The sequence below is a fragment of the Lissotriton vulgaris genome, chromosome 3_1, assembly GCF_964263255.1.
Source record: "Lissotriton vulgaris chromosome 3_1, aLisVul1.2, whole genome shotgun sequence".
Classification (NCBI taxonomy): domain Eukaryota; kingdom Metazoa; phylum Chordata; class Amphibia; order Caudata; family Salamandridae; genus Lissotriton; species Lissotriton vulgaris.
In genome coordinates this window covers 1,970,765,374-1,970,789,561 of record NC_141689.1, presented here as the reverse complement: position 1 = coordinate 1,970,789,561, position 24,188 = coordinate 1,970,765,374, and the positions used below count along the sequence as shown (strand labels likewise).

Here is a 24,188-nt window from a genome sequence, read left to right as displayed (position 1 = left end):
AGGACTAACCCCACCTGGAGCTATCAGCAGGGTCCAGGCAGGTCTTATTAAATCTGGTCAGCTGATCTATTTTAGGAAAGTAGCCTTCTTGTAGCTTTTGTGAAATTGTAACTGAATAGGACGTCAGCCAACTGATCTTTGAAGCCCATTTATTTGTCCTGGGCACAAGTGGTAGCAGGTCCATCCCCTCAGGTCTCCGCACATGCCAAAACTTTAGGTGCAATCCTTCTTCTAACTCAGACAGGCCCAATAGAGTTCTGAAGAAAGTACACAGGGATGCCACATTTATGCTGGCACTAGTTTGTGGGAGGGGTGATTTCTGGCCCGCCTTAAACAATATGGAAAGTTCCAGGGGTAATCATATCCACTTTTACACCAGTTCCTGTGTGCCTTACTGCTGACAATCCTAGAGTGCCTCTCTCTACCTAAATCCAACATGACAGAATCTTTCCTCCCTTGTGAGGAGCTCCTATGCGAACTCTAGGGGTGAATACATGGAACCCAACTCTGTGGTCACTCAAAATTGGTTCTTGGGGCAACTATTCTCCCACTTAGATTGGTGCTTGGTTAGCTAGATAGGCATACAGGAGGCATGCCCAGGTGTGAGCTTCATCAGATAGTGACAGGGTAGGCATCCTTTGAAGGCATGCAATGGGCTGAGCACAGTTTGCAAGTCATCCTACCAGAAGGTGGTCAACCTCTCCCCATACCCAAGGCCTTTGTCTGTGCTCCGGAAGCTAATTCACACCTAATCACAAAGCTATTAAGCTCCTGGGTGACAGTTGGAAGCTCAGGCAAATTCAAGAGGCTTTAGCCAGGCTAAAGGTAACTTTTTAATGGTAACTTTTGTAAAATATTTGTCACAAATCTGACTTTGCCAACAAGTTGGATTTGTAATAAATATTTTTAAAAGTTTAATAGCGAATGTTATATCTGGTTCCTAGGTGGAGATAACGTTTTCAACTTTAATGCTAATCCCACAGTTTTCCTTAGGAACACCTAACCCTTCTACAGTGAAAATAGGTTTTAGGGCATTTTCGCTGTAAGGGCATTTTTCACATTAAAATGTTATATGTTCTAGTTTTAAGTAGCATGCAGCCTGCCACATCGGTATTTTAAGGGCTTTATAGGGGTTACTTATCAGAATATAAAAGGAGGAGGTTAAGCCCATCACATGTTGACAAATTTAAATCACAGTTTAACCCTGCCCAGTCAAATTACTGATGGAAAGCCTGCCATCATGTTTGCATTGTCATTTTGGTGAGGGTAGAATATGTGCTGCAGTTCACAAGTGTCATTTAAGACAGGCCCTGTGCACACTTTGTACCATATATTAAGGACTTATAGGTAAGTAAAAAGTGGCAATTAGGAGAATAGCTAATATCAACGTATTTTAGGGGTCAAAGAACACGAACTGGGGCCTTGTTAGAAGGGCACAGCACACAGAGTCACAAAATCAGCAGTATCAGTCCAAAGTATGGGGGTGATCATGCAGAAAGAGTCATTTTCCAACAATGTCATGGCACAGTTCAAATATCTTGCATTCCATCAGTGTGAGAATTGGCAGTAACTTGAAATACCATCCCACCACATTCATATCTAATGGGGGGAAAAATGCACAATCTGTACTGCCCAAAAATGAAAAAAAGATATACTTTCCATCGAAAGTTAGTAATAACTATAGATTCTTCTCATATTCATAATTGTGTATAACATTAAAAGTCACTGGGAAATATCAATTGCATTTCCATAGTTCTTGAAAGAAAAGTGACATTTGTTAGTAGAAAGGTGTTCAGCTTCTCCCCAGTGTTAAATACGCCTTACTTCACTCCTCGTCGATTAGAAGTAAATCAATTACCTTCAGTGATTGTGCTGGGCATTTTGTATCCGTACGCAAATTAATTGTATTTGAAGAAGAACTATTTCAAAATGAAATCCTATTTGATGCCATAATGATAAAATGTATGTGTCTAATTACATATATAACACTAGATTATAAATAATAGGATGGATTAAAAATAAGGCGTGTATATTTTGTGTTTATTTCATGTTTGAATTAACCTCATGTCACCAAATGTAAGTGAATTTGGGAATACTTAACAGATGCTATTTCTAGCTTGGTTCTGAAATACAATATGCATCACGGCTCGTTTGTAGCGGTTGCAGTTAATATTGCCTGCCTATCCACATATGTGAAATAAATTTGCATTTAGTGCCATTATAGTTTTATAATTCGCCATCTGCTTACCATTGCTAATTCTACTTTACACATTTTTCTTAGCACATTGCAATGTTGCTCCGAGCTTTAGAAGGCTCACATATTTTCCGATCATCCTTATATTTTCATAGACAAAAGTACATATTTTTTATTAAAATATTTTACATGTATTACACAGGTAAAATGTAAGTCTTTTATGATGACATTTCTATGAGAGTGTGGATTTATAATGGCCTTAATTGTCGCTCCCTTCGCGAAACCATTTTTGAGTATGGGCAGCAGTACTACTTTACATACTCACAAATGCTAAAACAAACTTCTTTTGGGAGCTCCCCATCAACACTTGCCATGTGTCCTATTTCTGGAGATCTCTGGCATGACTGTCAAGATCGCTTCACAAGGAGGTATATGATTTTGTATTAAATATGGGAGAGACAAGGGTAAATGGTAAATATCTACTTATACACCGGTCGTGGTAAGGGCAATGTAAGGAGGATTTAAGGGAGGCACATGTAAAAATATAAAATACACTCACAAAAAAATAAGAAAATTGCTATTTACACCAATTACACCTACATCTACTAGAGTAGTACTACTGACAAAACAGCCTCTAGTCGAGTCAGACCTTGCAGTAAGTCAAGCAGCATCAACGACCAATCACTACTGTGTCGGGTGCTTGATCTTAGTACATGTCCTTGCTCTTCGTAAGTTCTTCTCCGCATCTTTAGCTAATTCTGACTTATTTCCTTTTTCACTAGATCTTTTTTGCATCTTTTGCTTGCGTTCTTTGACGGGCTCATCAGAGGATGGCGGCTGTTTTCCTACGATTATCACATCTCTTCATCCAATTTCACTAATAACGATGAACACATTGGTACAAGAAATTCATCATGTGGTAGCGAAGGTCTTCTACTTAGAATGACTTGCCTCTCAATATAAGAGTCAACAAGAAGGATTACAATACCCGAGTTATAATGAAGTAATTGCAATCTGGTGATTTTCTGCCAATGGTCTGCATAGATGTTTAAGACATAAAGCTGAAGTGGGAGCAGTGGGAAGTTGATTTATAGACTTAGAAGGATAATGTAACATTTGCATAAGGGGTGAAGTGTCATTGTTAGTCGGCATCTTGTGTTAAGTGTTGCAAAAACGTGTTTTCAGATGATGTACAATAGAAACAATCCAGAGCTAGAAAGATTGATAGATGTCCCACTTGGCCCTTAGGCAATGCCTTATATGATATATAATGTTATGGTTATGGTACAGGGCTGTTGACTAGAGCAGCATTTGCCAATTTCTTGTCTTGTGTTGCTTCAGGGCTTTGGGTAGATTGCTTTCTGTGATGGTGGATGAACGGAGGGTCCCAGTAGAGCTTTCCTACCTATTCGCATGTGTGGGTGAACTGGTTTCTAGAGGGATGGATTTCCCTAAGGTGTTGCTTCACTTTTTACTATCAACTAAGTTGTGTGAGTGTTAACTGTGTGTTTTCTTAAGGTACCCTTTTGGGGTTGTCTATGAAGGGAAGATTTTGAGACTGTCAAAGTAATTCATGACTCCTAAATCATGAGATTGTCATTTCTAGAGACTGAACTGATCTCTGACTGGATGAAGGATATTTTAGTCTTCGAGGGGATTGTCTTTAGAGGGTGGTGTTCTTTTTTATGCTTATTTGAAGTGCATGCTCCTAAGCTTGGTTTTGATAGAGCTGGGATTGATACATTTTCTTGGCTGTCTCCTTATATTTTGAACAGGTTTGCTGTCTGCGTGTAATTTTGTTTTGCTTTCTACACCCTTGTCCTGGTGTTTTTTGTTTGGCCTAGAGTCACCCTGTTCCAGATTTTCCCTGGTCCATGTTCTCTGTTCCAGGGGTGCACTTACCACTTCATGAGGCTTCTCAGCTTTCTTCATGACAATGGTGCACGACGAGACCCCTCTTTTCTTTCACCTTAAAAGATCCATTTACCTTCAAAGCCCGCTTTATGCCAAATAGGGAGGAGACACATAGCTAAGGGGCTGCTGGTTGTGCACTTTATTATTTCCATATGAGCCTAGGGCTTGTGGGGAGATGAGGGCAGCAGGGTTCAAGTAAACATCCCTCACTATGACGCTGAGGCAGAGGACCTTGCGCTCAGGGAACACAGGTGGGCCGACCATGGCTGTCATTACTCTGGGCTTGAACCTCTACAACAGGTGTCTCTGCTCTTATTATGCCACAATGGTCTAAGCCTGACCAGCATTCGGGCCATATTGAGAGGTCGTGATTGACACAGTGATGGGTAAACAGTAAGATAACTACCTGTTTCACTTTAGGATTATTGGCACAACAGAATATTGTAGTAGGTAGTGGCTGTTCCCTGATTGCATCAGGTATGAGTGCACTGTTAGGCCTAAAGTGTAGCTTGTTCTTCTTATCGGATTCTCAGTTGTCTATAGTTTTCTCATTAAATAAAAACAACCATACCAAAGTTCTAGGCAGATTTTGTGCTGAATGGTTTAGGGATGTAAAGATTTTTCAATAAGACGACAGGGGCATATGTGCCTGCTGTTTGGCACAAACATTTGTTCTTGTACATACACCATTTATTCGGTTAATCTAATTTGACTGAAAGGAAGATGTGTGCATATTTCAGGGCAATTATATTATTTAATGTTCATCACCAAGGAGATGGGAAATTAACTTTATGAATCATTTTAATAATTCACATGGAATTAAAATGTACCTTAGACACAGTATGACAAATGTACTTGGAATAGAGGACAGTAAAGGAAGGGAGAGAATTGCAGTGGCCGTGTAAACAATTTGATTGTGATTTATTTCTTTGTACTCATTTTATTCTTTTCAGTCATGTTGAGAAACCCTAGTATAGGTAACGGAGATTGTTCAGGCACCATGAATATCTAGGCACAGAAGCTTTCACACGAGGATTTTAGTACCAAAAATTATAAGTGCTTACTTAACAACCGATTAATCAAGCAATTGTTTCATTCATGTATGTATTCATTCACGGAATGCCCTCCCATTGAATATAAGATTAAATATTTAAGGTTATGCATTTACCTTTTGGAATTCCTTGACACTTGATCCTCATTGTGGTTCTTCCTGCTCACGACTTGGAAAAATCCTCACAACTAATGTCTTACTGTAAACTTCTTTTCTTGTAAAGGTAGAGCCTATGGCAGGTATGCCAGATCACAATACTGCCTGGAGTAAATTCGCTTTGAGGATCTGTACTTTATGCGTTTTTCATTCATTTGTGTATTTATGTAAATATGTCATGGAGAATAAAAAACATGCTACAACTGGCTTCACCCACAACTAGTGCAAGCCTTGGAGAATGGTGGTTACAGCATGTATGTACAAACAATCACTTTTATTAGCCATCTCTTCTCCTTTGGCAGTTTACTCATGTGTTTATCAAAAACACTGAAACACAAAATGTTAACAAAATGTTCTGGCATCTATAGATGACCTTCACCGCCCTGGGTGAAAAATGGAAGATCAGAATCATAGACAACGCGCCCAAATGGATGGCATCCTTTCTCATGGGGTGCACCCAGAGAACCCATTTTCCTCCTTTCACCTCACAACCCAAGCACACCATCTGCCACGTCTGCAAGGCTCATCACACAGTCCCACCTTCTTCAACATCTACATGACACCACTCGTAAGCATCATCAGATCCCATGACATCAACATCATCTCCTTCACCGACGATACCCAGCTCGTACTCTTGCTCTCATGCAGCCTGGATGAAGAACAACTACCTGAAAGTCAACATGGACAAAACCGAAGTTGTGATCTTTGGCAGACAAACTGCCCTCAGGAATAACTCCTAATGGCCACCAGAACTCGGAACCACCCCTGCTCCGACAGACCACACCTGCAACCACAGCATCATCTTGGACAGCAAATTCATGAGATGTCAGGTCAACCCCATCCCTTCAGCCTGATTCCACACTTTCCACATGCTCCACAAAGTCTTCAAGTGGCTCCCCATCAGCACCAGGAAAATGGTGACCCAGGCCCTCATCACCAGCTGTCTGGATAATGCAATCTACACAGGCACCACCACCGTACTCATGAAAAGAATCCAGACAATCCAGAAAGAATCAGCCAGACAGATCTTCAACCTACCCAAGAGGATCCATGTCTGCAGGAACACCAGTAGTTGACTTCTTCGCCTGGCACAGCACAGCCATGCCTCTCATTCTATTGTCATGAGTACCATAGCAATATTATCACCAATGGATAGCCATTATAAAAGTGTATAACCTTTGAGTGTTCTAGTAGAAAGACTTGTCATTTCTTGTGTCAAATTATTTTTACTGTAACTTTAAAATAAATAATGTATTTATTTATTTGCAGTTTTATATAGCACAAAGTAGACTCAAAGGGGTATCTGCGCACTTTATATAACAGAAGCTACTACAGCACACAGGAGTTTACAACATACCAATTTCATTGGATTCATTACCTAAAAAACATTTACCCGGTAACATTTGTTCAGGCAAACATATTACAAAAGAAGTTATTCATACAGATAATGGCAGTTTACATCATAAGGGGCTTCAAATACAATATCACTAGGCATTACAAATACAAAAGGATATTGACTGGTTTACTTATTACTTCCATAAGAGAAAAGTGTTCCAGATTTTAAAAAAAGGCTTTAAATGGGGAGGTAAGCAGTCTAGATTTTACACCAGGAAGTCACACCAACAAAATATCTGCCTCCTAGAAGCTCACATAGCAAAGACAATGAGCTCCACAAGTTTGGGGCAGCATGCCTGCTCCTGGCAGGGGCTCTGCTGTAGCAGCCACATTTCCTCGAACTGCTCCCGGGATAGCCCCACAAACTGCTCCTCATGATCAACCCTCTCTTACTCACCAGTCAAGCTCACTGCGCTCCACTAACGCCATATCGCAGCACTGGCCATGCAGCAGCAACTTGTGCTGCAGCACCAGTGGCACCCCGCTGTGCTTGGCCCCTGGGAGCTTGCCGCCACAATGGGCATGTAGAAGATGAGGGGATCATTGGGGTTGATCCAGCTGATGTGGTGCCAGCCTCTTGTGTTGAGAGGTTGCTGTTAATGCCTGGGTGTTTCAACACTGTGTTTAGAGAGCTGGAGCTCCTTGTCACTCGACTGACAGTAGTGATATGACTTTTGTTAATGCCCATCGAATTAGTTTAAGGGACCATCCATTTAAGGATGTCACAATGCATCTTGAAACCACTGCTCACATCATCAAGCAAAGCAACAATCTAGTGATTGTTAGAGATGCAGGAATGGGTAAAGAGAACCGCTGGCTGCCCTCCCCTTGAAGACCCCTTCAAAGTGTATATTTTCTTAAAACAGACTATATCATCAGGATCTTTTTCAGTCCTTCCTTGCAACACCTAACAACTTTACAGAGTACAATTAGAAAGGCAATAGCTGCTGAGTGTTTACAGCCAATTAGATAATGCCAGAGTGTTGCTGTGCCATTAATTATCACTGACTGTTCCAGAGCATCTGTAATTGTTCCCTTTCGTCAGTTCAGGCATGTTTATGTGATTGCCTAGATTCGTTTAGCCCAGTATCAAGTTAATTGTACTTAGGAAAGGAAATGTGCAGCTATGTCGGAAAGGCATGCCCTTGATAGACCGACCACATGCCTATATGATCTGCCACTGATTGTTGCTTGGCATAATAATTATTTGTGTCACAAGGCAGAGAGCTAGTTGAGAGGAAAATAAAACCGGGTAAAGTAGCAAGTTTGTGAACTGCTGCATTTGCACTTTAAATCATGTTTTTAAAATTTTAGGTGGGCACTAATTTTCACATTTAGGAACACTTTCACTTACATCAAAGTCCACTTTGCAGGTGATCCCCCACTCTCGTTCTGGATAGGGACTTACTCTCATCCTTACTAAGAACAGATCCCTGGCGGTATCCAGGATATAACTGTGCCTTAGAAAAGAATTCCCACAAACTCATAAGTGAGTCTGTTCCCCTACCTTTAAAAGCACCCTCACCCTGCATGCTTCGGTGAGGAGATTTACGCCTGCAAAAAACAACCCCATACTAGTACCATTTTATGCACCTGTGACCACCTCAGTAACTGTAATTTTTCCTTTTGTGAATAACATACATATGCTAATGGCTTTGTGAATAGAACACGTTAAGTCAAATGTAATTCATTTTCAAAACTGTTTTTGAAGCCATAGGTTTTTTATTGTTGCTTTCTCTTATAGCTGTTTTTTTAATTCTGCACACTGTGGCACTGCTGCCTAGGCCCCAGTGTATGTGCCCTGGCCCTGAAACATGTGGTACCATTGGCTAACTCCTCATTGTCCTCTTTATATTTCCTGTAAATGTTTAGTATATGCTGTAGGGAAATAGACCAAGAACTCTACTTTTATATATTAAATAAGTCATTACTAATCAGGCCTTGTAGCCCACAAGGTCAGGTGGCCAGTATTTGAAAGTGTTGCATGCAAGAATTTATTGTTGGCATGTACCCATGATAATTACCCCCTGAAAGATATTATCACTGTGAAAGGCATGGCTGTATCTTTAGCAGTATCTGTCTATCTTAAGGATCTGAATACAGTCATAACTCCGCCAACTTTGGTTTGGGCCAAGCTAAGATACAAATCAGACTATCATTAATGTTTATTAAAAATCCAATTCAGCAGTCAAGTTGGATTAATAATACATATTTAGGAAAAGTCATTTTAAAAAAGTTAGTCTTTTACTTCCTAAAGCTCCAGTATGATAATTATCATTGGCCTGCCAGCAGCTGGCTTATCAGAGGTGTGAAAACTGCGCTAAGAGCTGAAATAATGGGTTAAGTCTCTTGGCAGAAACATCTGTGTGTGAGGTTTGTGATGAATCAGCTCCGGAAAGTCAGCTAGGGAGGGTTAAGGAACTTCACTAACTTGAAAGGGATCAGGCTGCGGTCTGCACATTCACAATTAAGTGTAATGGGGAACCGGGAAAGAAACATCTTTTATTTCCTGGGCTATATGTAGTCAACATGTCCCCAACCCAGTGGGAGGGTTCATAGAACTACTTTGATGTAGCTGAGGAGGAAAGGACTACTTGATTCCCTAAACACACCTCGCAGTGCAGAAAGGTTGTTCCATCCTGATTTTACTTCGAATAGTGCATTGTGGGATAGCTTGAAGTAAGGCAAACCGGTGGTGCTGCAAAAGTGATAAGGTTTGCCGTTGGGAACGTTTTCCTCATTGGTTAGGGAGTTTCCAGAAGCCCACCACCCACACACTGGCTAGTGAAATAAAAGTGACATATCACCCACAGCTCAGTGGAATAATCCCTTGATATGTGGAGTAACAAAGACAGGTCTTGCTGTTTGAGACTTGTATGGAGACTGGAAGGGATGCATCTGAAGAGGTGTGCTGCAATGGTCGTTTAGCTGATCTACTGATTTACTATAAAATGCGACATAACAAGGTACAAGAGATCTTTTTTCTGAAGTGCCCAGCTTACCAGTAGCAACTAGACATGACCTGGATCCTGCTGGTGACCTCAGCTGGAATGGTTCCTAGCCCCTCAGTGCTGTTCCAAAGGTTTTTGGTGACTTAGAAGTGACCTAGAGGTAAGTATGGGTGAATTTTGCGTATTTGCGGTCCGCAAATTCGTGCGAAATTGCCCAAAAAATCCGCAAGTTTGAAAAAAATCTGCGGATTTGCACAAATTACTGTTTCTACTGGCTAACAGTAAGTGCTAGCTTGTTGGGTAAATGTATAGTGCTTTTCCAACACTGCAGCTGCGAAAGGGCCAGAAGAGTTGTCTCCAGTGACCATGTGTGTGCTACTATGCCATCGCGCTGAAGGGCTCAGGGATCCCTTGAGTGAGCTGTCCATCATAGTGGGTAAATGGCAGGAATACGGTGCACACCGCTAGTGTGTGGGCGGGGCCAAAGAACGGGGCTTCAATGCGAGTTCACATGCCTCTTGTGTGTAAAAAAGGTCAGAGACCGATCAGAGTAGCAGATGAGGAGAAAGAAGCTCCTGGACACAGGAACTGCACGGGGATTGCGCTTGTGAAAGTGAAGGATGCAGAGGCCTCTATCCAGCAACACAGCTAATTTTCGACGGTAGATATGGGAAGAAAATACACCTGCCCAGCGCCGGGGTCCCTTGAGTGAGCTGTCCATCATAGTGGGTCAGGGTGGGAAAATGGTGCACACCACTAGTGTGTGGGCGGGGAAAAAAGAACCGGACTTCTATGCGAGTTCTCATGCCTCTTGTGTGTAAAAAAGGTCAGAGACCGATCAGAGCAGCAGATGAGGAGAAAGAAGCTCCTGGACACAGGAACTGCACGGGGATTGCGCTCGTGAAGGTGAAGGATACAGAGGCCTCTAGCCAGCATCACAGCTAATTTTCGACTTTAGATATGGGGAGAAAGCACACCTGCCGACCCTCGAAAAAGCTCATGATTGTTTTTGGGCTGATGAATGCGTTACTGAATTTGAGCTTCAATTCGGGGCACCTGCTTAGTTGTCACTATTCTCTGACCCTACCTCATGCATCCGTCTGTTTAGGATCAGGACAGGGTCAGAGAATAGTTGCAACAATTAAGCAACTTCAACTCTGGGAGCTTGCCGGCGCCATTACCTGCCTTAACTCTGCAGGAGCATCCTGCCAGAATGTAAATCAGCCCGTGAGCGGATTTGCGGATTTTTCGGCAATTTCGCGAGATTCGCAAATCGTGAAATCGCTTAAAAATCCGCAAATTCCGCAAGCGGAACGGATTTTTCGCCCACACTTACTTAGAAGGACCCTTCATGAAACGTTTAAATGTTAACACTTAAAAAAATATTGGTCTTCTAAGACCTACAAATCATTAGTGGGATCTTGTGTCAAAGATGTTTGATGTAAAAAGTAATTGGTCACATATTACTTCATACTTGCCTCCCCGGAGGATTTTGAACTATATAAATAAGACTAAGAGCCAGTAGCGGCCCGTGGAGGGACTGCTGCGGGGCGGTAAGTCGGGGCGGGGGGGGGCCCCGGGTGGGGGTAGTAAACACCGGAATATGGATGGACAGTATTAAGCAAGCAATTAAATAAATAAAACGAATTTTGTTGAATGCGCTGCATTGCAAAAAGTGATACACTGGCGGCTCAAGGAGCTCGTAAATATGACCCTCAGTCCAAGGGTAGAAATCTTTACCTGGCAGAGGTGTGAACATTATCTGCCTGACGCAAGTACATTTGTGGCTGAAAAGAATTTAAGTTATTCTACTCTGAACGTTTTCCACCAATGGTATCAGCTGGAGCTCATCCAATCACTATCTAGCTTTCAACTTCCACTTCAGAAATGTAGTCAGAAGGTCTGCCTGAAATCAAACCTAGGTCCCGGTCAACAGTGATAACTGATTGGCACTTTACTTTTTCTTGGTAGCTTTTAACTTAAATCTTTAACAATTCTTATCCCAAATTGGTTGTGGGATTGTTACTGTCTTGTGCTTTGACTTTTTCACTGTTTTGTTAGTGCCAAATACATTGCACATTTTCCTAAGGGAAATCTGCCTGCTTTGTGCAATAGGTGCCAGGGGGTTGGCCAAAGGTTTAAATTAGTGAAACTGTGTTCTAACTAAACAAGTTTGAGGTCTTATTTGTTATGGTGGACTTCCACCCACCCTAAATAATGATCCACTTCTTATATGCACATTTACCCAGAAGATGTGAATGCAATTCAATTCTTACTCTATATGTTATAAAAATGTTTAGGAAATGTCTTTCAGTCTTTAACAGTGTCAAATAACTTTTGAACTGAATGCCAGCAAATTGTCCTTGTTTTTAGATTGTAACTCAAAGCAACAGCTTCTCAATTCTATTTTATTCCTTCTTCAGGGTGTTTTGAATGTTGCATCAAATGCTTAGGGGGCATTCCCTATGCTTCGCTGATTGCCACTATACTGCTGTATGCTGGTGTTGCACTATTTTGTGGGTGTGGTCATGAAGCCCTCTCTGGAACTGTTGTCATGCTGCAGACCTATTTCGATATGGATAGCTCTGATGGGGACTCCATTGATGTGTTCACCATGTAAGTAATAACTTCTTAATTTATTTAGCTTGTGATTGAAATGTGTATAATAAGGTATTATTAAAATGCAGGTTTGCTTCACAGAGCATGAACATTCTTCATCTGAGGTAATTCTCTGCCATACAGCAATTGCTTGGTTTGCTTAAACAAATTTGTTTGAAGAAATTAAAAAAAAACAGAAACTATGTTCCAAAAACCAAATGTGTTTCCAAGTTGCCAAGACCCGTGTTTAGAGTACCTCCTCTCACCCATCTGACCCATAAAGCCTACCTAGAATTAGGGATGTTTCGGAACTTGCAGAGTTTCACTCCACGGAATTCCACGAAATTACAGGAAAAGTCTGTGATATTTCACGGAGTTCGGCGAGTGTGTGGAATTGGGCATGCCATGCTACTCATGCTGATTTTTAGTGCCGGGAGCTTGCTGTTCACTGACAAATAAGTCTGCACAGACCCACAAGGTGCTTCTGGAGTTGACTTTGCTGCCGCTCAACTAGATTTTGTAGTCGAGCAGTTACTTTCTGACCGCAAACGGCCATGACTGCACTGGCAAAATCTCAGCGGTGCCCTCCTAGCAACTGAAAATCACACTAGGGGACACCAAATAATGCTTGCACTTGCATCCTTACTGTTGGTGAGGCACGTGTGAGGAAAAACTCTGCCACACAGTGGTTAACGTGATTTGGCCTGGACTCCGAGTAATGCATTGCCAAAACTCTGCCACCTCCGCTGGCAGAGCAGAATTTATCACGCAACCATACCTATCTATATTTAAAAGAAGTGGTTTGAGCATAGGGAGGCACTGAGGAAGTAGCTAAATTTCCATAAGAGGATCAGGACTTAATCAAGTCCTAGTCAATTGCTCTGTTGTGTCTATGATTTAGAATATGCTTTATTTTGTGGTTAATGTTGTTAAATGTAGTGTCTACCTAATATTTCATGGATAGGATAATGGCCTCATGTAACTATGTGTTTCTGTATCATAAGTGACTGCCATAGTTATTCATTCTGTTATAAGAGTCAGGAAATCCATTATATCTAATTTTCAGGATGTTGGTTACCATTGAGCTGTTTACTTAATCTCAATGTGCCTAACAAAAATGAATGTGTCCTCATGTAATGCAACTGATGCTCTGTAAAGCGCTCTGATACCTGGTTCGGGTCATGTTCGTGCTATATAAAGCTCTGTAAAATAATATAAATAAAAATAAAATAGTATTAAAATAAACCTTAGAAATTCAATAAAAAAAACAAAGGCCACAGGGACGTAATAGTTAGGCCTCTGATTTCACTCATATAAACCAGTGAAATACAGCAGTTATAATTACCTGAGTTAACTAGAACTTGAGCTCCAGCAGATGTCCTCGTATTCCTAGGCACCAAGACCCAGTCTCCAAAATCAGTGGAAAACACGCTCCAGGGAGGCTTTTAGTAAGCTGCCCATTATCCTGGAAATGGGCAGGAAGACTTAGCATACCACTAATGTATATGAGGCAGGGTCAAACACGTTGGTTTACATACTTCTAGTTTTTAAAAGTTTAGAGCATGATCTCTGAAAAGCAGAGTGTTTGTTGTTGCTTGGTGGGAGCGGTTAAACAGCAAACAGCAATGTCACTGGTACATAGCAGGAACCGGTACTGGGTGGCGGTCCCCCCTTATTTTAAAACCTAATTTGGCCCTGGGGAGGTAGTGGTTCCCGGGGCACACTGTAGGGGGTCGGTGAAGCCCCCATAACAAACAAATTAGCCCCAGGGTGGTGGTGGTACCCGGGGCACCGGGGTCCACGAGGCCCCCTTATTTCTTTTCACTAGAGGCAGGGAAGTAGCGATCCCTAGGGCACAACGAGGGTGTCCCCATTCGCCCCTCTGCTTGCATTTCATTTCTGGCTTCATGGCCCCAGGAACTGGCCCACCCAAGGGCTAAATAATAGAGAAGCAGGGGAGCCCGTGCTTCTTTTTTTTTTTTTTTTTTTTTGGTGTGAGCCGTGGCTCAAGCACGAGTCCTGCTGAAATTGTTTTTAAAAACAACAGGTTATTTGTTCTGGCTGCCAGCACTTCCTGGTTTGAGGAGGTGGCAACTAATAAGATTTGAGCTCTGGACTGTTAGATCCTCACAGGATCCAAGTCCTTATATATACTCTTTTGAATTTTTTCAATAACTCTACAACTACTGAATAGATTTACACCAAATAAGCAAAAGTCACTTTTGTGGACCAATATCTACCTTTCTGACAGATTTGGTGTAATACTGTTCAGGGGTTTGAGCTGTGGCAATGTCTAAATTCCTATAGGAATTAATATAGAGAAAACACATTTTGGAACCCCTTCTTCTTTGGGTCCTGCTTGATAGATCGCCATGACATTTTCGAGACAGAAGCTGAAATGAGAGTGTAGTAATCCAGTCCAGTTGAAGGTGAAAGTAGGTTTATTGTACAGAGGAACACAGTACAGCTTCTGCTCAGCAGGACAGGTCCAGTAGTAATACAGGCTGGAATCTAGAACCTTTGCCCTTAGTAACAGATTGCAGTACAAGGTTTATAAGGCAACAACAGGCAGGGCCTACTTAAAGAGATATGTACATAATTGAGTATGGAATACAACACATCTTATCCCTAAAAAGAAAAGAAAAGAAAAGAAAAGAAGAGGAGGAAAAGAAGAAAGAAGCCTAAAGAAGAAGAAATGGAAAAGAAGAATAAAACAGAAGAAAAGGAACAAAAGAAACATGAGGAAAATGGAAAAAGAACAAAATGTGGAAAGCACAGAGAACTGAATCAATTTCTAAACCTAAGTGGTACATTAACGCTTCTATTATTGGTCTTAACTCTAGAAGAAACAGAATCATTTTTTACAGAATCATTTTTTACAGGTGGAATAACATTGTCAAAGCTAGGAGTGTGAAGATTAGGACATTTAACAACTCGTCTCACATTCCAGACCTTGCCATCATTAGTTATGATGCTGTTGGTGTTGACTTTTACAACTTTACGAGTAGGGCCAAATTTAGAAGCACCCTTAATCAAAAATCCAGGTTTACGTATCTTGACAAAATCTCCTACTACAAAATCAGGAACTCTCACATTGTACTTAGAGTCATGATATTCCTTCATCTTCTCCTGATGATGTTTGACTCTCAGAGAAGTGCTTCGTACGTCAACAGGAGAAGAAATGGCAGGAGAGCTAAACTTCTCTTTCATCCACCACGGACACAATTTGGACACAGGTTCCCTTCCCCTCAATAAACGAAAGGGACTAAGCTCAGTAACTGAGTGAGGGGTTATTCTATACAACCATAACCTTTCTCTGATAACTTTTTTCCACACACTGGGAGTCTTTCTCGCCCATTCAACAGAATCTTTCAAGACACGGTTAAACCTTTCTACCTGTCCATTACCTTGTGGTTCGTAGAGAGGTGTAGTGATGTGTTTAATTCCACAAGACTTGAGATAGTCCTCTACTTCAGTAGAAATTATTTGTACCCCATTATCGGTAATCAGAATCTCAGGGCTACCTTCTCTTGCAAATACCTCCCTGAGAAATTCAACAATGACCTGCGAGGAAGCTGAAGACACGAACCTAACTTCAGGCCACTTAGAGTGGTAGTCTATTAACACCAAAGCAAAACGGGCATCTTGAGGTAGAGAATTGAAAGGACCGGAAATATCAAGTGCTAGCTTCCTCCAAGGATTCTCTGGCCAGGAAATAGGTATGAGTGGGGCAGGGTAGGTCTTGAACATCTTGTCACTGCTGACACATATAGAGCATTCACGAACTACTCTGTCAATCATTTTATCCATTCCTGGCCACCAAAAACTAGTTCTCACTAATCTCTTCATGGAAGACATGCCTAAATGACATTCATGAGCAAGCCTAATAATTTCCTCTTGCATATCCTCAGGAGGTACACATTTTCCACTTTTAAAAATCAAATCATTGTCAACCTCTAATTCGCTAAGGACTTGATGAAAGGATTTCAATTCTGGAGGAACCATATTGCTATTAGGCCAACCCTTTAAGATATACTCTTTAAGAGTAGTCCAATTCTTGTCATGTGTAACAGCATCATCCCAAACGGACTTTGAAATGGACGAGAATTCATCTCCTAAGAAATCCCTTAAAGAAGCAACAAACTCAACGTCTTCTTCACCTTTGTCATTAGCAGTACATTTAGAGTCACAGGGAAGTCTCGAAAGACAGTCGGCTGTAACATTGCTCCTTCCAGGAAAATACTCCACATCAAAATTGTACTCCTGTAAGCGAGACATGAGTCTAGCAATCCGTGCTGTGGCGTTCCGACCACCACCAGGGGAAAGTATAGAGACTAGTGGTTTATGGTCCGTTTTCAACAGGAAACGACTACCCCATAAAAAATTCCGGTAATGTTCTATTCCCCAGACACATCCTAAAAGCTCTTTCTCAATGACTGAATACTTCCTTTCTGTTTCAGTCAAAGTCCGGGAAGCAAACGCCACACACCACTCATCATTTCCACATTTTTGTGATAGAACCCCTCCTAGCCCATACTCACTGGCATCAACAGTAACCACACACAGTTTATTAACACAGAAGGGTTTCAATGTGGGAGCATTGGCAATATCATGCTTAATGATTTGAAAGGCAGATTCCTGCTTCTCACCCCAGTAAAATTCTACTTTTTGTCTTGTTAATTCTCTCAAGGGTTCCATTTTAGTTGCAAACCCTTTAATGAACTTGCTATAGTATTCACACAAGCCATTGAAAGAGAGCAACTTTTCCTTGTTGTCAGGACATGGAGCTTTAAGTATAGCATCAACCAAACATTTCTTGGGAACAACACCATTACCTGTAAGTGTGTGTCCAAGATATTCTACAGATTCACAAAACATTTTGCACTTGTTGTCCTTAAGAGTGAGACCATGCATACCCAATCTTTTACAAACCTCCATGACGTGATCTTTGTGAGAGGCATTATCAGGGGAAAACACAAGAATGTCATCTTGAAAGCACCTCACAAACTTGTAGAGATCTTTAAAAATATGATGCATAGTACGTTGGAAAACTGATGCCGCAGAGGCCAAGCCAAAAGGCATTCTCTTATATTGGAATAAACCCTCAGGGGTGAGAAAAGCTGTCATTTGCTTGGATTCATCTGCTAATACAATTTGGTGATATGCTGATCGCAAATCAAATGTGGAAAAAACCTTCGCTCCCTCTAACATACATACAACCTCATTTATATTAGGAAGGGGATGGCAGTCCACTATGATGTTTGAATTGAGGGCTCTCAAATCTACACATAGCCTCAGGCTTTGATCAGATTTTCGGGCTAAAACGATGGGCGAAACCCATTCGGAAGACTCAACTTCTTCAATAATATCATCATCAATTAAGCTTTTCAAAAGTATTTTAAGATCATCCCTGACATTTATGGGAACATTTCTTAATTTTTGAGTAACCGGAATGGTTCCTTTCTTGAGTCTGATCAAGTGTTGAAAATTATGTAATTTTCCCAATTCTTTTGAAAAAACCTTGGGAAACAAATTAATGATCTCATTAATCCATGCTTCAGTACCAGTTATAGCTTTAACAGAATGAGTTTCTTCTACACGATCATCAATCATGACAATGGGATCCAATTTTCTGGGATTGAGAGTAATACCAAAACTCCATTGATCTCTCCACCCAAGCACATTCACTCCCTTAGTGGCAATGTATATCTTAACAAACCTCATTCGACCCCTAAAAAGCATGTCTGCTCCCAAATATCCTTCCATAGGGATAACAGTTTCAAGAAAAGTTCTGGCAATTATGTCAGGAACTTTAAGATCTGTAAGACTAACAATGCCCTCAAACATCTCAGTGAAATATTGTTTCGTGATGATTGTCCAAGGTGATCCTGAGTCGGCCATTAATTTAAGATCCACACCTAAAACATGTACTATGCACTCAGGTTGTTTAAGGTGAATCAACTCTTGTTCATTGGGGTCAACAATGGAAACAACAATGCCTCTTTCACAATTATTTCCATTATCTTCCTCAGGAACATCAACTTCTTGCACAGAGTCAGTAACAAAGGAAACTCTATTCTTATTGATATTCCCAGAAGTGGTTCCAGTAGTGGTCTTGCATAAACTACTGAAATGTCCTTGTCTACCACACTTGTTACATTCCTTCCCAATAGCAGGACACTTAGGAAAAGAAGCAGCATGACTAGGACTACCACACCTGAAACAATGGAAAAATTTGTCATTCTTTTTGTAAGGACGTTGAAAGGAATAACTGGCACGTTGAGTTTTGTTGGAAGATGACGCAGAGGAGGCGTCAGATTTAACAGCACACACTTCAGAGGAACTGTCTTTGTCCTTCTTATCCAAACACTTTATCCATTTGTCTGATTGTTCAATAGCTTTAGCCGTAACAATAACATCCTTCAAATCCGGATCTCCCATAATCCACAGTTTTTCTTGGATTTTCTTGCTCTTGGTATGGACTATAATTTGGTCTCTGATCATCTCATCAGAGATAGGACCAAAATTACAATTAGTAGACAAATAACGTAAAGCTGTCAAGAAATCATCAAAAGTTTCAGACTCTTCTTGAGCTCTAGTATAAAACTTATAGCGATTCAGAGCCACACTAAAAGTAGGTTTAAATCTAGCTTCAAGACGAGTCATAGCATCATCAAATACATTTCTGTCTCCTCCCCCATCATGTAAAGGAAGTGTTCTGAATACTACTTGACCTTCAGAACCCAAAGAATGTAATAAAATGTTCTTTTTCCTTTCTTGTGAAAATCTCTCCCCATCTATAGCTTTTAGAAATGTCATAAACTCCTCTTTCCAGCGAATCCAAGGTATGGGAGGCTCTCCTTTATTTTGTAGAAACTTAGGGGGGGGATCAAACTGCATGTTTGATAATATGCTTCAATTAATGAATATTAGCAAATTCAAGAGAATTTTGTAAAAAAAAATAATGTAAAAGCAATGTGGTATGAATAACGAGTATATAATAATAGTGAAAGTCAAACCTGTAGACAGAGAATTTTCTTGGTGAAAAGCAATCTTTCTATGTGCAATACGAAGAGTTTGGGTCCTTGCACACAAGAAACGCGCTAAACGCGATGTAGGATACTATTAACTGAAAGTCGATCCATTTGTTTTGAAAGAACGAAGAGATTTGCTTCTTCCGCGTTGAAACGCGATGATAGTTGTCCGGGGACTCGTTGCTAAGCAACCGGTAAACAAAATGGCGTCGACGTGTGCGCGATGATGTCAGACGCACACGTCCTACCATCGAGATCGGTGCTTAGAGAATGTCGCGCGTGAAGCACAACAATGGCGCGCAGCAGGAGAGCGCGAGGAAAAGCGGTTGCCGAAGGAGCAAACCGGCAGTTTAAAAGTAAGCAAACAGTGATCGTAACAGCTTAATATTAGTGCTGAAATGGTGAAAACAATCACAAAATGCGGACAGACACAGCGAGGTATCCGAGTAGATTCCGATTGTCTCTGAAAAACGTGTGTTTTTCCAGGGTTTCTTTCGAGGGAGAAAGAAATCAGATGAAAAACGGAAACAGTAAAAGTCATAAAATAGATTGTAGAGATGATAAAACGAGATGAAAGCCAAGGAATTTTTCCAATTGTAGTTGAAGTAGAATAATGATAAAGTATACTTTACATCCAAAATCCATGAAAATGATGAAAATCATGCAGCGCAGGTTATAATCCTTTGGTTGCTCCTGTGTTCCCAAAAGTAGCAAACCAATGAAAACGTCGCCAATTTTGTAGTAATCCAGTCCAGTTGAAGGTGAAAGTAGGTTTATTGTACAGAGGAACACAGTACAGCTTCTGCTCAGCAGGACAGGTCCAGTAGTAATACAGGCTGGAATCTAGAACCTTTGCCCTTAGTAACAGATTGCAGTACAAGGTTTATAAGGCAACAACAGGCAGGGCCTACTTAAAGAGATATGTACATAATTGAGTATGGAATACAACAGAGAGTCATATTAGTTTTGAAAAGTTTGCGAGTATTTGTTAAACAAAGTCAAAGTAAAACAAAAGACATTCTTCCTATGGAAACTAAGTACTACGTACTTGTGACAGCCTATATATATGTATGTATAGATGAAAAAGACACCCCTATCATATCATTCCCCTGATCCGACGCGTTTCGGGTGGGGAACCCGCCATCATGGATCTCACAGGACACAAAGCAGCAGACAACGGGCTACGTAGAAATCTGTCTTTTATTTCATTCAACAGGAAGTCCAGCTCATGTGCGCCCTCCGGCATCCTGGGACTAGTAGTCCAAATTATAAATCCCAAGTGGGACGCCTGTTGCTGAGCACCTTAAATCAAGTTTTTAAAAAAACAATGGGGAAACAGCCTGGAATCACCACTTTCAACCATCCACAAGACAGCCTCCTGGCCACCCGTACCGCCATCCTGCCAAGTGAACACAGGGGCGGATCCGCAAGGTTCCTGCAGCGTTTCACTTGACAGGGTAGCGGTACTGGTGGCCTGGAGGCTGCCCTGTGAACGGCTTCAGCAGAGCTCACGCTCCTACTTTTTAAGAACTTTTTGCTTCAAGTTGCTTTGTGGCAGGCATCCCACTTGGGAGTTACTGACCTCAATGGACTACTTGTCCCATAATGCCTTTTGGCTCACATGAGACAGACTTCCTGTTTGTATAAATTAAAAGAAATAAAAGTTGGACTTTATGTAGCTCTATTGCCTGCTGCATTGTTTCCTTGATGATACATGAGGAAGGGATTGTTCCCGAAATGATTCAGATCAGCGCACAAGAGGGGGCGACGCTGATCATTGCTAGCCTGACAGGAGTCTTTATCCTATCTGCCCATGAGCGCTGGCCATGTGGATAACTCTTTGTTTCAGAAATGTGTGGCTCTTACCCGGCCAAGGCATGGCACCACTGCGAGATACTAGCGGAACTGCTCCTGTTTCACTTGACAGGGTAGCGGTACAGGTGGCCTGGAGACCGCCTTGTGAATGGCTTCAGCAGTGCTCATCCTCCTGCTTTTAAAGAACATTTAGCTTCAAGTTGCTTTGTGGCAGTCATGCCACTTGGGAGTTGCTTAACAATGGACTACTTGTTCCATAATGCTTTTTTGTCTCACATGAGACAGACTTCCTGTTTGTATAAATTAATAGAAATAAAAGTTGTACTGTATGTAGCCCTATTGCCTGCCACGTTGTCTCCTTGATGATCCATGAGGATGGTATTGTTCCCGAAACAAGTCGGATCAACGCACAAGAGGGGGCGACGCTGATCATTGCTAGCCTGACAGGAGTCTTTATCCTATCTGCCCGTGAGTGTCGGCCACGTTGGTAACTCTTTGTTTCAGAAATGTGTGGTTCTCACCCGGCCACTGCATGGCACCGCTGTGAGATCCTAGCGGAACCGCTCCTGTTAGACTTGACAGGGTAGCGGTATAGGTGGCATGGAGGCTGCTTTGTGAATGGTTTCAGCAGTGCTCACGCTCCTGCTTTTAAAGAACGTTTTGCCTCAAGTTGCTTTGTAGCAGGCATCCCACTTGGGAGTTACTTAACCCAATGGACTACTTGTCCCATAATGCTTTTTTGGCTCACATGAGACAGACTTCCTGTTTGTATAAATTAAAATAAATAAAGGTTGGACTTTATGTAGCCCTATTGCCTGCCACATTGTTTCCTTGATGATCCATGAGGAAGGGATTGTTCCCGAAAGACTTCGGATCAGTGCACAATAGGGGGCAACACTGATCATTGCTAGCCTGACAAGAGTCTTTATCCTATCTGCCCGTGAGTGCCAGCCATGTGGGTAACTCTTTGTTTCAGAAATGTGTGGCTCTCACCCGGCCACGGCATGGCACACGCTCCTGCTTTAAAAGAACTTTTTGCTTCAAGTTGCTCTGTGGCAGGCATCCCACTTGGGAGTTACTCGCCCCAATGGAAAAAAAATAAATAAATATATATATATATATATATATATATATATATATATATATATATATATATATATATATATATATATATTTATATATATATAATATATATATCAACCGCACACTCCAGCTCCCAGATACAACCGGACATCGACACAGCAAACACGGTCAGAATTACGCACTGTTTAATATATATGCACTGTAATATATATATTTATGTATATATATATATATATATATATATATTTATGTATATATATATATATATATATATATATATATATATATATATATATATATATATATATATATATATATATATATATATATAACAAATAGTCTGTAACCGGGTCGCTCTTACTAGCGGGTGCCGATTTCAAGGCCAGACCAAGCCCCATAAATCATTGACCAGCAATCGTTGAAAAACCGCACTCCCAAACACAGGAATCTTTCTTTGAAGCTTGTTTTAATTCATAGAAACCGCCACCATCACCCAACAACGTTTCGAACAAGAAATATTCTTTATCACAGTATTGTGAGTCTTTTTTTTGTTTTTACTTTTATAGTGTTCATTAAAAACCAGAGTGATGCATTATGGTATCAGTGGTTCTCCAAGTTACTCAGTTCTTTCATTCTCAATTTTTCTTTGTAAATAGAGTGGCATTTAGTCATTCCTGGCTATATGATTAAGAACAGCTATCTGGAAAAGATGGATATATCTAGACCAACTAACTCCGAAAATACGATTGGGAGGACGAGGTCGAGGGAGAGGAAATCATCATGCCACGGCATCAAAGGAAGGAGAAAAACACGCAGAGGAAAAGGAAAAAACAAAAGACTACCCGCTGCGCAACAGAATGGCGAGAAAATGAATAATACAAGAATGAAAGACAATCTAATTGTAAATCTATCGGACTATACCCCCACCAATGACGAAATGAGTGTCCTCAACAAAGGCCTATCTTTTTGTCCGGAACAACATCATGACTATGTCGAAACAAGGATAGACCTGTATAAATACATTAGAAAGCTGAAATTGAAAAAGTTCTTCGCTCAACGTCCAAATGTAACAACTTCAAACATCTCAAATTATAGTGATGCACAGGAATCACTAAATATGGAAGATGTAGCAAATCTAAGAACAATCCTTCCCCTAACAGCGAACTTGGAGGAGATAGAACCATCTGAAACGCAAATTTTGGCTGATTTAGATATACGAACAGACAAACATGTAACATCAGATTTAAAACAAAGTCAAAATTCTGTCCAGTCCTGAGCCCTGGAAATAGAATTGACCAATTCCACGAACTTGTGATGACAGAATTAGACACAATGGAAAATACCACATCCAACAAAAAAGAGAATCTTACGAAAAATGAACGTTTAGCATTATCAAATTTGACGAAAAATGAAAAAATTACTATTAAGCCTGCGGATAAGGGGGGGAAATGTAGTAATAATGAACACGAAGGACTACATAGAAGAGGCCCAAAGACAACTAAGAATTGAGGAGAATTATATTCAATTGCAAGAAAATCCAGTCAATGATCTAACCTTAGATCTAGCGAGAAAGATCAGATTGTGGAAACAAGATGGCCTCCTGAATAATAATGAAGCACTATTCTTGTTAAATGAAAGTCCTGTGATCCAACTATTTATTTCCTCCCTAAAATACACAAGACATTGATAAACCCACCGAGAATGCCAATAATCTCAAGTTGTGAATCACTATATGAAAATGTCTCCATATATGTAGACAAGTACTTGGCACCTATAGTGATCAATCTCAGTTCTTACATCGATGTTGTATCTCTCTATACATCGATAGAACATGAATTCGTCCTCAAAGCTGTAGAATACTTTCTCCGTCAACGAAGCATTCAAGAACTGAAACACTCTAAAATGCTGTTGGAAATGATAAAGATTTGCCTGCAGAACAATATTTTCCTCTTCAACCACAAAATTTACAATCAGAAACGTGGCACAGCCATGGGAAT

General features: G+C 40.9%; 1 protein-coding gene across 2 annotated transcripts in view; it reads left to right on the top strand.

Annotated features, from left to right (window-relative positions):
• GPM6A (glycoprotein M6A) overlaps nucleotides 1-24,188 on the top strand; it is a 595,184-nt gene that overhangs the window by 241,491 nt on the left and 329,505 nt on the right. For both annotated transcript variants that reach the window (XM_086962450.1, XM_086962449.1), the window contains exon 2: nucleotides 12,085-12,277. In XM_086962450.1, the coding sequence (XP_086818576.1) occupies nucleotides 12,085-12,277 (193 nt within the window). The remainder of the gene's footprint in view (nucleotides 1-12,084; nucleotides 12,278-24,188) is intronic.